General features: G+C 42.2%; 1 protein-coding gene across 1 annotated transcript in view; it reads right to left on the reverse strand.

Annotated features, from left to right (window-relative positions):
- The window catches only part of slc25a26 (solute carrier family 25 member 26), a 55,085-nt gene that overhangs the window by 19,459 nt on the left and 19,657 nt on the right, over positions 1–15,969 (reverse strand). Inside the window, exon 6 of the mRNA XM_022745144.1 lies at positions 956–1,000. Coding sequence (XP_022600865.1) covers positions 956–1,000 — 45 coding nt within the window. The remainder of the gene's footprint in view (positions 1–955; positions 1,001–15,969) is intronic.

Below are 15,969 nucleotides of genomic sequence, written 5' to 3' on the forward strand. Positions count from 1 at the left end.
AAAAAAAAAAGATGCTAAGAGGGCATGGCTTTGAATAAATTCTCTGTCCTTGTCCCTCATGTTGGCACAAGTGGTAGCATGGAAAACATTGCCAAATGTTTTCCTTTCATTTCTGTTGCAAGATCATGAGAGGAAAGGAGAGGAGAGGAGTGGAGAGGAGAGGAGAGGAGAGGAGAGGAGAGGTCCAGATTCCAGCAGTTCAGCTCTCCGCCAACGGACATGTCCAGATGGTCTGGAGAGAGAAGGCCTTTTGACTGAGATACAAAGAAACACTTGTGAACGACAAAATCTAACTCTCACAAATGCACAGATACACACACACACACACACACACACACACACACACACACACACACACACACACACACATACACACAGCTGTGCCACGTATTGTTCCATCTTAGCTCGGCCGTTCGCTCCCAACGTTGATGGAATGTTTGACTGTCCGCCTCTCGCTCCCTCGAGACATGATGTCACTCCAACAAAACGCCGTCTTTTCAAAAAAGAAACGGCTTTTTATGTATTCAGGGCCTCACAATGTAACGACAGAGGGGGCAAGGAGAGCGCAGACACATGGGAGAAGAAGACATTAAGGAAGAGGTCACGAGAGAGATGGAAAAAAAAAAAAAAAAAAGGACTGGATATGCTCAAAACTCATGATAAATTCGAGGCTGGTTTGATGGTAGTCATGACAACCCATTAAAACGAGACGTAAAGTCCCATTTTCGCCTGCCACAATGATACAGGGGAATGCAGAGGGTGAGCCGGCTGTGAATGTGTCAGAGCATAAGCACACTATTATAACTTTATTATGGATTTACCACTGAGAATAATTACTGTAAATGATGGTACTGCGGAATGGTGGAGAGTGGAGGGATGAGGAAGGAATAAAATACATGGATAATAAAGAGAGGGAATAAAATGAGCTGGACAACATTTACGATACAGTACGTACCTTTAAATATTCCCAAAGTGGAAACTGCACCAGTGAGAACGGGATCTGAAAAACACAGAAGAAATAAAGTTGTAATTCTCAGGATTATACCAGCGTTATTTTCTGATTTTCTGAAGGGTCAAGTTTCATCTTTAACCTCCACTCTCCTGCACTTGTCATTCCTGCCACCTTTCTCTGTTTCCTCTCACTTGTCTGACTGCTCCCTTGTTCCTTCTCACTGCTGATGATTAATGAATGAGACAGGGCTGTGGTCTGACAGTCCTGAATGGATAGATGGATGGATGGAGGGAGCAAACTTGGAAAGAGGAATAGAGGGATGGAGGGAGGGTCTAGAGTGATGGTTGGAGTGTGAGTGTTGCCACTGGAAACATTAAATCGCCTCAGGCAGGAAGTTACGGCGGGAGGAAATCAATGGCAGTGCCAAGGCAAGGGGCAAATGACACACAGTCAGACCACACACGCACTCACTCACTCACTCACTCACACAGAGAGGCATGCAGACACATGCAAAGGAATGGGCATACTTTATATAAACAGACACATACAGAAAGACACACAAAAACACTAATTCAGACTAAACACAGACACATATATTCTCTTATTCACAGAGACACACTGCAGACACACACACACACACACACACACACACACACACACACACACACACACACACACACACACACACACACACACACACACGCGCGTTTCCTGTCATCTTATGCTGCAGGCATGGCAGAGCAGGAGGACAGGAAGGAAGAGAGGGAACAAAAACAAAACCAAAGAGAGAAATAAATAAAGTGACACTGAGTTGTGTCATCAGTCTTTGATCACGGCAACAACAGGATCATTCATCCATCTGTGCCGCCTCCGCCAACATGTTCCATCAGACTACGTTAGCACACCGGTAAAACCCGGACCGATCCAACTCTGAGTCAGCGAGAGCACAAAGACCATACATGAACTGTGTTTATGCCACTTAATGAGCTTATTAAGCACTTAGTCCAAATGAGGTGACCTCATGTAAACACTCAATCTGTAGTAGATTAGGTTTGAGGGTATCTGCTGCATCTGCTCTGTGAGAGCTGAAAATAAAACTTTTGAGATCTTTATAAGGACTGAGTTTTATTAAAAGCCATTTAAAAACAAAAGTAAAGACATAAAACTGTCAAACGAGTGTAAATTCAATTGAGCGGATCAAATTAAATTTCGGAAATGGACTGGTAAAAAGATCAATTGTATCAAAACCAAATATGACAAATAAGAAAAAAAACATGTTATTTTATATTAAAAAGAGATTGAGAAAAAAATCTTTCAAAGCTATTTAATCGGTCTGACGTGTAGTTTTTTTCTTTTTTTAAGTTCAGTTTGCTGTTTCAATTAAAATCCACGACAAGCCAATACTGTATAGAAATCTGCATTGTAAAACAAGTATAGTACAAACACTGTAATCATCAACAGAGAGAACACCTGTCAAGCAGACAGAGCAGTTCACAGTGATAGTGATGGCAGAGTTAATGTTGAAATTGGCTGTACTTTTTGAAACGAGCCTTCAGTTTCACTCAGACATAAACGATAGCAGGCCTCACATGTGTTGCTCCAACTGCAAGTCCACTGACAATGTAAGACAAAGCTAATGACAAAACCCTGCAAGTCGTCTGAAAACGAGGAATTATCGATGAGTTTGACAAAATAACGTTATTTAATCCAAGTTTGAGTGGAGTAGTTGCTGAAGCGTAATCCTCCCCCAAACCAAACAAAGAGCAGGACACAGTGTTCCTCTAAAGTCTGGTGCGCTGTAGCTGCCTCTTGACTCACACAGTGGATGTATCAGCCATCAACAGGTATTTTTAAAATGCAACTCGTAACCACACTGGCTCATTACCAGTAGTAACGCAGCATTAGTCAAGTTAAGTCAGTTTTTATTTATAAAGTGCCAAATCACAACAGAAGTTATCTCAAGTCCTGCATGGGATAATACGGGATAATACCAGAGGAGTTGTATGTTTATGTGTGTTTACACACCGTGGGACATTATTCAGGTTTCTCCGTTCACGTCCTACCATCAGCTGATACCGGACTTCCAGATTCATGCAAAATATGACAGGTTTTTGGGCTGTTGGTGGTGGTTACATCAATAACCCTAGCTCCAATCTTCTTAGCTGAGGCTCATCTGTTGCTGTTTTAACTTGCAGTTTAATACTGGTGCATGCATTTAGAATATCAAAGAAACACCTACATCATGGGTGTCTGGTTAAACTGTCCAGTTACTAAAAGTTGATCCAATCAATCAGAATCCAGATTTTTCAATGGCCATGGTATAAAGAAATATATATCATTTTATGTATTTTGGGTTATTTATTTATTTTTTTAATAAGTACAGCTCAGTGACAAACACTTGGTCACTGCTTGATAAAGCAGGCCCGGCACACAGAGCCAACAGAAACGTTCCAGTGGAAACTCTTCATGCCCATCTGGTCTATCCAGGCAGACAGAGGCAAATTCTCTCAGTCCTCGGAGATAATCTAAAAACTTTATTTGACGGACAAGAGGTCTGGTATGCAGCCCCCTGAAAGTGCGGTGTTATACGACGAATAGCGAGCACACCTCTGTTTTCCAACTGTGGCGAGATGAGAGCGAGCTTTCAAAAAGAATAAAAGTGCACCTGTCTTTTATTACCACCTCGATGAGTTCTGATTTTCCAGGCCAGGGAGAGAGAGAGAGAGAGAGACAGACAGACTGAAAGACAGTGTTATTATTATTATTATTATTATTATTTTTACATAAATTGTACCTTCAAGATTAAATTAAATAAAAATCATAATTTCTATTTACTGTGCACAGAAGTAACTGGACTTCTTGATGCACCGCAACGAGTGAAGCAAGAGAGAGAAAGACAGATGGGTTCAGCAGAGGATCTGGAAAGACTGATCCACCAGTGATTTATGACTTGGTTTGACACTCCTAGCACACTGTGCCTGCGGTGTGTGTGTGTGTGTGTGTGTGTGTGTGTGTGTGTGTGTGTGCGTACGTGCGTGTGTGTGTGCCTGCGTTGCCCAGCACAGATTGAATGTCTGAAAACCAGATGTGGTCTGATTAAAACTGATAAGCCATTTATAGTTAAGGGAGGGTTGAGGGGGTGCGCGCACACACGCACGCGCACACACGCGCACGAACACGCACGCACGCACACACACACACACACACACACACACACAAACACTTGAAACATGCACACCTGACGAGACGAGGCATATGGCAGGATCCAGGTGTGTGTGTTTGTTTATTTGAGTTATGAAATTAAAAATAAAGGGTTGAGCATATCTGAGCTAATCACTGCAGTGGGTTAAGTCAAACCACCTCGTACCAACAAGCTCTAATTTATCAACGCAATACATAACCTGATGCTGGTGAAGTGATGGACGGAGATGAGAGACACAATAAATCTCTCCGCTGACTGAGAAACCAAGATAGGCAGAGACAGAGAGAGAGGTGCTGAAGAGAGGGGATGGGACACGTAATCCATCTCTCCCTCCCTCACCGTCCCCTCTGTTAAACCACAGCTTGATCACCCTGTGAACATCCCCATCAAAAGTCTGCTCATTTTCTACTGAGCTGCGTGCAGCGCGTTACTCTCTGTGGAATGAATTTTCACCACAACAGCAATCCCGGTGTCACTGCTCTGACTTGCAATAAAAACACAAGCAAGATTTTGCAAAACAGCCCAGAGGAGCGAGCAAGTTGTTTGCTTTTTTTTTTCGCTCTTCTTCTTGCTTTTTCTTTTAGAGGTGGTGGTAACCTTGGAGATAGACGCGTCCACCACGTTTGACACCTGACAGACAGATGGTCACTCATATCCTTCCTGTCCCAGTAGTTCTGATTGAAGAAAGATCATCTGAACCACATGTGTTTCCAAAGTAGGAGGAAATACTCTCTTCATTCAGGGCACATTACTCTGTGGCACCATGATGAGGAGTCCTAGGCTTTCAGACCTGTACTGGGGAAACTGTACATATTCCATAAATGTTGTTTAAACCTCCATGAACTTAGAAGAGGTGGATGAAGAAAAAGGAAGAGGATGAAGACAACCCCCCCCACATACATACACATACACACACACACACACACACACACAACAGACCAGTAATTGTATTAGCAGCCATTTTAACAACGGTAATTAGTATCAGACGCTGAACTGAAGTGTTACACTCTTGTTTGACTCCTCAGTCAAAGCAGCTAATCCCTCCACAGTATCGGAGATCTGAAAATACAGTTATTAAGGAATTATGTGTGACAGTTATTATTCAATTGGATCATTGTGCAAATGCCTCAAGGTGGAATATTGGGTAATGTGTTTTTCACAATGATTTTGGGCAGTCATCCCTCATATTCCTGCTGGAAAAAATATCACTGTCTTGCACAACTGTGAGAGGTATAATGAAACACACACGGTGATTATCCCACTGCCTCCAGTTTTACTTGATCTCATTTTTAATTTTGAAAGCCTCTCACTCAGTGGACTCGCGGAAAGCAGGGACTAAACTAACCATAAACCATTCTGACTTACACTATTTCATCACAGTGGACACAAAATATTTCTGCTATTGTGGATAAACCTGGTTTTCATAAACTGTAAGTCATTTTATTTCAGATCAAAGTCCAGTTTGGATATGACACGGTTGTTGTTGTCCAGCCTTCCTCCCCCTCGTCCCTATTTGAATTTCTCTTGTAAAGAAAAATCACTTTAAAACATTTTATTGATACTGGACGCTTTACAGTAACACACATACCAAAGTGTTTTGTGACTCAATTTGAACAACACTGAAGCACAGGAGGTTCTAAACCAATTGTAAATGTCCTACAGGGTCACCATTCTGCAATAATATGAAAAATATGAAAATGCTGTGAGCCAAGCATCACTGAGCTTTCATCAATGAACAAGCATTGTACCAGAGCTGAAATGATGAGGCGACAGAAAATGATCACCAACTATTAATAATAACAATAATCAATTAATAGTTAAAGTTTTTTTGGGGGGTGGGGGGGTTTGGCATAAAATGACAAAAAAATTCTGTCCAAACCTTCAGTTTTGGTTCCATCTGTGAAAGTTTGCTGGTTTTCTGCAAAAATGAACTGAATATCTTTGGACTTCACCTCTGAGAAAGTCGGATGGATATTTGTCACTATTTTCTGACATTTGTTAGACCAAATGATTAATCATCAGTTTAATCAACAATGAAAATGATTGTCAGATGCAGCCTCTACACTGTGCATGTTGTGACTGAGTGTATGAGGCGCCCAGTGAACTGCTCGAGGACAATGTGAGGGCCCACCTGGTTGTAACTGGTTGCAGGTGCTGAACCTTGAAGTGAAGAGGGGACACTTCGTGTAACCGCTGGGCCGCTGGGCAAACCGCATGGTTTTCATATTGTAGTGTTACAGAGAGATCTGCCACGAGTGTTGAGGGCATATCTAGACTTCAGCTATGACATGGTGGGCTAGCACAGAGCCACGCAGGCTGCCAGGGTCGTGCTACGCTAGGCTAGCATGAAGGCAGCCAGGCAACATAAAAATCCACACTGCTCCATGGTGCTAACTGCTGACTGTGTCCTATCCCATTGCCTCATATAATGCCTCAGCTACTATGGCCTATTCAGCACCATGATTCCAAGCCAAACTTGTGGATGTATGTGTGCGTGCGAGTGTGTGTGTGTGTGTGCGTGCGAGTGTGTGTGTGTGTGTGTGTGTGTGTGTGTGTGTGTGTGTGTTCATGGCCACTAAATCCAGGGTCGTTATGTTAACTCTAGAAAAACACACAGGACTTCATGAATTCCATTAAAAAACGATGGATCAGCATTGTCAGGACACAAACAAATAGGATCCCATGATTATATCATAATTATCATATCATCAGACTGATCACTGACAAAGCAAATAAATAAGAGCATGTTTTTATCTTGTTTCGGTGAAGCATTTCACACAGAATAAATGTGCAGCTGTTTTTTTAGAGGATCAGTTAGCAAGAAAAATCACTACCCTGAAGGCAGAGCAGCAGCGATGTTTATGTCCATTGGAAACGACTGAGGTTTTCCTCCGCCTGCCAAAACTTTACTCGCTCACTCAAGTCCAGCTTAAGCCAATCAGTGTGCTTTCAACAAACGAATCATGACGATAACCAGGGACATGAACACACCCAGTGCGTTCAACAGGTTGTTGAGGGTTGCGAACACTGACCCATCACCTGACATTGAAATCTTGACACAAAAACACAACACACACACACACGCACACAAAAACACACACACACACGCACACACACACACACGCACGCACGCACGCACGCACGCACGCACACACACACACACACACACACACACACACACACACACACACACACACACACACACACACACACACACACACACACACCAGATGCACCAGATGCACCAGATGCACCATAAGGGATACTAGCAAAGTCAATTGATCAATTAATCAAAAGTGGTTGATTACTTTGGCCTTCAACAACTATTAGACACTGTGATGGGCATTTTTACCATTTGATGACATTTAAATAACCACCAGATTAATTGAGAATGAAAACAATCTTTAGAGACAGCCTCACTTTCATCCAACCCTCGCTGGGGTTTTTTTAAGGAAAGACATTTTTTGAGTTAGACCAGGCCCTGCATTCCTCCTGACCTCTTCCACTCTGGACTGAAGCTCTGCTGAGATGGTTCAGGCCTTAGACAAATCCTTTGTTCACACAGTAGTGCGCCGCTCTGTTTCCGTTTCTAGTCTCTGCCCTTGAATTTCTGGCCCTCTAATACATCTGTCTGTCTGTGCTACAACTTTCCTCTTCACTCTCTGCATCCAACTTCCATTAAGTTCTCCTCTCTCCGTCTACCAAATCTACCTTCTCCACCTTTATGACCACTTTCTTCTTATGCGTTTCTTGCTGTACTCTGAAATAAATAGTACGGATCACGGTTGGTCTACTCTAAGGTTAGAGATATAGGCAAAATTTTATTTAAATCAAGCCAAACTATGGCTCTGAATCTTGGCCGCAGTGTAAAAACTGTGTTCCAGGAGCTCAGTAGCATCTGCTCACAAAGCCCACAAACATCTGTGTCATCCAGCCGGCCTCCGGGGACAGGATTCCCCTGCTGGGAAACGCATGACCAGCTCTCACACGGATCGGCTCTACTGCATGTGTGCGTCTTGCTTTTTTTTGTATGAATGTGTTGGCGTGCTTAATCATATTTCCACTGATGTGTGTGTGTGTGTATGTGTGTGTGAAGAGCAGCATTACATGTTTGCTGGCTGACACATTTTGTAAATGATCAAAGGTGACAGTGCCACTTGCTGTGACTGTCAGGTACTATATTATATGAATATGGAGATTGCGTCTGCTGTGTCATTCTGCTGACAGTGCTCCAGTTTGTGTGTGTGTGTGTGTGTGTGTGTGTGTGTGTGTGTGTGTGTGTGTGTGTGTGTGTCTGTGTGTGTCTGTGTGTCTATATGCATCCTGTGTCCTTGCCAACTGTATTAGTGCTAACTTTATTAGTATTCAGAGAGGCTCCAGGCTGTCACAGGTCTTTAGGCACTCAGTGGAGGGCAGGAAAAACACATGTCAAAATATATTCACATTGAGCCTGATTGCAGGCAAGCCAGTTGGCTGCAATTTGACAAATGACTTTTAATAGGTCATACTGCAGCCTCTGCATACTGATGAGTATTTAGAAGCAGACAGAAAGAGTCAGGGAGATGGATATTAAGATGAAGGGACAAGCAGACAAACATATAGATGGCCAATGCTGACAGACATTATTCATCTTTTCCAAAAGCACCTTATCCTTCAATCTTCGGAGTTTTCCTACTTTAAAACATCTACTACTGCTACTGTGGAAAGGTTCTCCAAAGCCAACTGCACTGGAAACCTGGAAGTTCAGATGCTTTCCAACAAAATGTAACAATTTGTCTTAGCATGTCTGATATTTATCATAATACAGTTTCATTAAAATGATATAACATTAGCTTGCGTCTTCCACTTAACATTAACAACTCACTAGAGACTTTTTACCATGACCGAAAAAAAAAGAAGAAGAGGAAGAAGAAAAGAAAGAAGTGCAGTGCCTGGCAGGGATTTGTTAAAATCAGCAACACCAGGACAACATCTGGTCAACTCTTTAACCACCGTTTCAAAGTCTAAACTGCTGACAAACAGTACTTTAGCTTCAACATTACACTACCAGAAAACTGACTGGTAACACAGAGCTAACGATGACTTAAACTGACTCTACAGCCGTGGATCGTCATTGACATTGCCGTCTCAAAAGCTAAGCCGCTAGTGTGGCTACAAATGGATTGAGATTTGAACACGGCCTACCTTTAACTGTGGCAAGTAAATATAAAATCTCTGATGTAAGATGATGTAATTCTTTATGTGATACTGAAAAGCATATCACTTTTCACAATGGATATTTTATAAACGTTCTGGTTATTTACATCATGCTGATAACTCTTATCTTGGTTGAGATGCAAGTCTCGTGGAAAAAAAAAAAGAGAGCTTCAATTTTTATTTCCTCCACATGTAAAGCCTCCCACCTGAGTAAAAACCTTGTCAAAATTAAAATTCTATGGTTTCAAAAAGCCAGTAGAGGATGGGTGACAGTTTAATGTCATCACAATGAAAGTAAAATCCGCCCTCCCAGATTTTACCGCTACATTATGAAACCCCAGACACAAATAACACTATTCTGAACACTGCTACTCACACTCTAACTCAAGACAGTCAAGACACTGTGGTGCAATCTTGAACCCAACAACTTCCACAAGTATTCTGCTCGGTTCTTGCCACCAGATGTGGAGCAAATGAGCAAAAGAGCGAATGATTCATGAGCCAGAGAAGTCTGCTGGATCCTCTGTTAGTACTTGATGCTGAGTGACCATTCCAAATCCATTTGGCAAACCCCACGATTTGGAATTTACCAAATGTACCATTTCAAATGAGACCATGTGTACTCTCACAAATTCAATTTATACAGAAAATAAAATCAACAATAGCTTCTTTCAAATATCTAAGTAGTCATTATAAGAAATAGTGAGTCACTAAAGAGTTTAGATTGAGATTAGAGCAACAGATTCACTTTTGTCCTATTCAGAGCCGTTTCCAGCTGCATCACAGTCTATCAGTCCCAGCACATCCTTGCACTCTGATACCTTTAGTAGTAGTACAGTACACCCTGGAGATCTGAACAATGTTAGTGTCCAACACTGTCTTCTGTCAGACAAAAAATGAGATGAGATTTTATTTTAATTCTTTATGGTAGCAGGAAGGAGAGCTGAGGCCAAGGTGCAAGTTCAACAGTGTCACACACATCCTGGTTAGACAGACGGAAGGTGGAATAGTTGTGAGAGGTGAGGAGAGGAGAGGAGAGGAGAGGAGAGGGGTTTTAAAGAGAAAACAGATGCGAGTCAGATGGTGAAGTGATCAGCAGCAGCCTTATTCAAAGTGAGGAATAGCTGTGGGCCATGTGAAGACCAAGACACACACACAGACACAGACACACAGACACACACAGACAAATACACACAAACACATAGACACACACATACAAAAGAAAAAAAAAAAATCATATGGACTGGCCAGGTGGAGCAAAGCCCCGAGTCTAAGTCCACATTTATTACCTGCTAATACAACAGGGCTGCAAGCTGGATTCACTTGCCGGAGTCATACAAGCACGCGCACACACACACACACACACACACACACACACACACACACACACACACACACACATACTTCTCACACAAGTATTCAGACACACCCACATTCCTTATGCTGTGTGTCACAAAAGTATGACGAGGAGCTGACTGTGGTGACACACTGATAACAAACAGACAGAGATCAGATTTTAATATGTTGAAAGTTGATCAAGTCATTAATCATGTCAGAGAGGCGGATGGTGTTGGACACCTCTATATGTTACTGTGCCAAGTGTTTAACCTCAGTCTTAGAAAATCACTGAGTGGGAAGAAGCCAGACCTGTTTGTCTGTCAGCTGAGGGACAATGTGGACGAACGAGTGAACACAACATATGCACGCAACGGCTCATGCTAAGAAAAACACAAAAACAATCACAAAAACCTTCACAAAGAATCACTACACGGCAGTAAAGCACAAGCAAATATACACATACACACATACACACGCACACAGGCATGTTGCTGGTTAGTGCTATTCTAATGAAGTATGACAGATATGTGATAAGGATGCATGTTGCAATACCCTGAGCTCAGAGTAAACGGTGAGTGGGGGGCAGCAATTATTTCCCTAAAATAACTCCAGCTGGGCTGCTTAAATATGAGCTCGAGCAAGGAGATGAAATTATATGTTTATATGTAAGATTTTTTTTTAATATGGATACATCATGATATGGCAACTGTATGCTAAATAAAATGTCCGAAAAACCTAATTGATTTTACTACAATTCATTGAGGTCCAGTTATGAATTACATCGAAAATGTATAGAAATACATGTAAAACACAAATAAAGCTTTGCTACTCTGTTTGATGTCAATTGAACTTCTTGTAGACATGACCCGTATCATCATTACTATGATTGTATATTATTCTATACTTTGAATGTAAAGACACAAGATTATATTGCAAATGTTATGATTTTATTGTCAATAGTTTTTCTACAGAATACACATTTGTTGTCTAAAATTACACACAAGATTAAATGAAGGATTTTTTTTTTGAAAATATATTTTGATTATTTTACCTAATTATTTTTACTTTAGAGTTATTGTCCTTTTTACTTTATATTTCCATTCATTTGATTTGTTTTTGTACATTCGGTTTTTACACTGTTCAAAACATTTTTATTCAAAATGGAAAATTTGTTTAAAAAAAAAAAAAACCCAAAACATTTCATTATGTAAATCATGACATCTCCAGGATCATAATTTGAACACAAAACAATTGGTTAACAAACCAGCTGTATTACCATCCATAAAACATTCAAGCAGTGCAATTTAAAAACAGAACTGGCTCAGTTTGGCTGCACCAGCCTATTGAATTATACAACACTGTCCCTTTAACTAAGGATTATTTTCCTATTATGGGCAGCTCTACGTATGTTATGTTATTTTACTAAACACCAGACCCCAAGTCGTGTGTGCACATATGAACTAATGTCACACCTAGTTACTGCAGTGACGACACACGTTCTACCCGACAGTGACGCTGCAAAAACCCCTGGCTAAACATAGGAGCACAGGAGGATTTTGTGTGTATAAAGGCCAGTAAGAGAGAGGCTGTGTGTGTGTGTGTGTGTGTGTGTGTGTGTGTGTGTGTGTAGCACCTAAGTACACCTCAGGGACAGAGAGGTTCAGGGCCTTTTAAATAAATAAACAAACACATAAATAAAGTCAATCGATAGAAGGAGCCTGATCTGGCACTCTGGGCCTGTGTTTGGCCTCTCACTTTATAAGACAGGCCTGGGGGAGAAAGAGAGGGAGGGAAGAGGGGAGGGAAGGGGAAACTGAGAGCACCAGGGAGAGAGAGCAAGAGAGAAGGTTGAATTTCTTCTCTCCCGGTGGTTGTATAGTGCTGGTCAGTGGAAGCTTAGGTCTGCTCCCTCTATTACAGAAAACAGACACCCACATGCTCACGTCTCAGTTCAAGCACACGCACGCGCGCACACACACACACACACACACACGCACACACACACACACACACGCACACACACACACACACACCTGTCTTTACACTCCCCTGAGGCACACTTCACACAAATCATATGCCTATCCAAACCTAAACCCATAACACATACAAAGCATAACTCCCCTTGTGCTCAGCGCAGTTCCTCAAAACCTAAATTTGTCACAGATTAGGGAGTGTTGGAGGCCACGCAGTTGTGTGCATCCTCCAGCGCGAGCATGTATCCCTTTAAGGCCTATACTGTGTAACTATGAGGAGAGTTCAGCCTTAAGCGACTAGCAATCACTCATCCCAATCGTTCCAACTCCCCGGCGCTGTAGAAACTAGAACGAGTGTGACTGCACTTGCTGAGGAATTCCACCTGACAGTTCTGAATGCCAAGGGCAGCACGGACTTTGTGTGTGTGTGTGTCTGTATGTATATGTTTTAACAAGCCAAACTAAGGAGAGGTTCGAGCGCCGGCACTTCTCCCGTGAGCCAATCAAATCGCAGCTGGCTCCGCTGCTAAGCTGCCGCAGCCCGGCAAATGTCGGCACAGGGCAGTAATATTCCTGACAAATTAAGACTTGTTCTGAGGTAGAGGGGACGAGAGGGGGGGGGGGGCAAAGGAAAAGAGGGAGAGGTGGTTGTGGTGGTGGTTGTGGTGGTGTGGGGAAACAGTGTGTTGGCAAAGATTCAAGAGAGCAATTCCATCGACATGAGAGAAATGCTTCCCAGAAACTCGGAATAATATTTATGTTGCGCTGGTGATTTTTTTCTTCCTCCCACCTGTGTGCAGCTTTGTGCAGCTTGTTGCTCCGAAATGGACGCGTGATACAGCAGAACAGGCAAAGGGAAAACACACAGGCTCCCTTGTCAACAGACACCTGATGCTTCTCTTTCTCCCCAGCCTTTAATAAAAGGGAGCTGAAGAATAGCCCGTGTGAGTCATCACAAACATACTGACAAATAAGACATTTAACCATCTATATGTCATCTGTCTGCATGCTAACAGTGGGTATTTGTACAGGATATTTGCATGAGGAAAAAAAGAAAAAACCTTAGTTATAATTCTTCTTCTATTGAGACTTTCTTTTTTCTACCCTGAAATGAAAAACATGACAGTTTGGATCCGTCATAGCCACTGACAAATGATATCAATGGCAGAGTGCATACTAGCCAACGAACGTTGGTGTAGTGCGACACAGGATGCCCCGAGGGTCAACCAATTAGCTGCTGACAGGAGGAGAGATGAATGGCTGCCTGAGGATCTGGCTGAGGCTAGCAGTCAGACGTGGGAGAGAGGACTGAAAGTGAATGTGTTGGTGCTGGGGGGGCGAAGAACGGGAGAGGGTGGTGGTGATTCTGCAGAATTAGCCTAACATCACAGCTGGATGACTGTCGTAGAGGCGACTGATTGGCACTCTTCTTAGTTTCATGCCGGCAAATGATCCCTGCACTGACAGGAAGGCTTGGTGTCACTGACAAGGTTAAAGGGAAATGCTCAGAACTTGCATAGATGAAAAGAAGCTCAAATGTCTTGGGTTTTAGCTGCTAAGCCACAGCGGTTTTTCCAATTGTGTTTACAAATACTTCCAATTAGAGAGATCTTTGACAAAATGTTGAGCCGAATGGTGCCGATGAAGTTGACGCACAGCATGGAATGAGTTTCAGTCCAGAGGATTTTAAGTGCAGATTTCTAAATAGCAATAGCAACAGCAGTGCTTAGCTGCAATGCGAACCTGAAAGACACAGCCAGCAGCAAACAAACTAGCTCAGGTAACTTAGCCAAAATGGAGCTCAACCTGCCCATGATGGTGGACTAAACTTTACCATGGCTTACATATTCTTTATCAGATTAATTGGCAGACAGCAGCACAAAGAAAATCTTAATTAATGTAGCTGCTGACATTAGCATGGGTTAGCTGCTAAAGTAAAAAAAAATGGCTCTATAGTTCAACTGTTTAGTTTTAACCGTTCATGCAAAGTTGTGGCTGTATATATGTCAGCCAAAGCATTTGCATGATAACAGTGCTAACGGTTGTACCAGTGCAGTGTTTCCAGTGAATACAACTGGAAACTGTAGGAACAGTTGAACACAGCCATGTTGGCTAAGAGCAGAAAGTTGTGTATGTATTTTTTCCAGCGATAGATTTGAAAAGTTTGTTAAATAGCCACAGTAATGATGTGATGATGATGAGAGTTTCCCTTTAAAGGAAAAAAAGCAAACTAGTGTAAAGCGGACAAGAAGTTCCAGAATGAAGCAGCCTGCTGTGATATATCCAGCATGTCACACACACAAATGTCTGTGTGAAAACACACACACACACACATACAATGCTCTCTGGAAGCGATGCCCACAGCAACAGACCAGAGTCATTCCAGCTAACCAATCATTGAAATGTTTCTCTCCTTGTTTCCCACCAACACACACACACACACACACACACACAACCACACACACAACCACACACACACACACGCAAACCTATGTTATCAGCTGAAAATCTGATAAGCACAGCAGCAGCACAGCTGGAAATAACAGAATCTCTATGGTGATACAAGTGTATACTGGCAGTGACTCAAAAAGTTTGAAAACACACAGTCAAATAGATGAGTCTGTCAAACAAAACCATGTATGGACCTGATCAATTAGTTAGGGGCCTCGACACAACACAACATAATGCGGAGCTGCACTATCATTAGTGAATATAAAAACACTACTGAGAACTTATGCTAAGAACTTTAACTCTCACTATGTCATCCAGCTTGTCAGGGATTTTTTTTTTTTTTTTTTAAATAAGAAATATCGCTCCAATAATATTCACACTAGAATCTACAGCCACTTTAGCGGCTGTATGACGCTGCACTTGGGCACAGCTGTGTTTTGAGCTAAATGCTAACATCGGCATGCTTAACATGCTCATAATGTTAATGCTAATATGCTGATGTTTAGCAGGTATAATGTTCACCATCTTAATTTCGCATGATAAAATACTGATATTTACTAGTTAGCACCAGACACAAAATGAAGCTGAGGGTGATGGAAACTATTTTAAACTCTGAGCTGGTGATGGTGCCAAAGGAATTATGAGGCCATCACAAATGCCATTCATCATGTGGGGAATGTGACAGTTTGTACCAAATTTCAGTAAAATACATCTAATACGGCGGCAACTCGATGTCCCAGGTTCAACTCCCGGCCGCCCGAACTCTGCTGCATGTCATTCCTCTACTCTCTGTCCCGTTTCCTGTCACTCTACACTGTCCTATCAAATAAAGGCTTACAAATGCACCCCCCCCCCCC

This window comes from Seriola dumerili, unplaced genomic scaffold (genome assembly GCF_002260705.1).
Source record: "Seriola dumerili isolate Sdu_G_001 unplaced genomic scaffold, Sdu_1.0 BDQW01000088.1, whole genome shotgun sequence".
In the NCBI taxonomy this organism is placed as follows: Eukaryota; Metazoa; Chordata; class Actinopteri; order Carangiformes; family Carangidae; genus Seriola; species Seriola dumerili.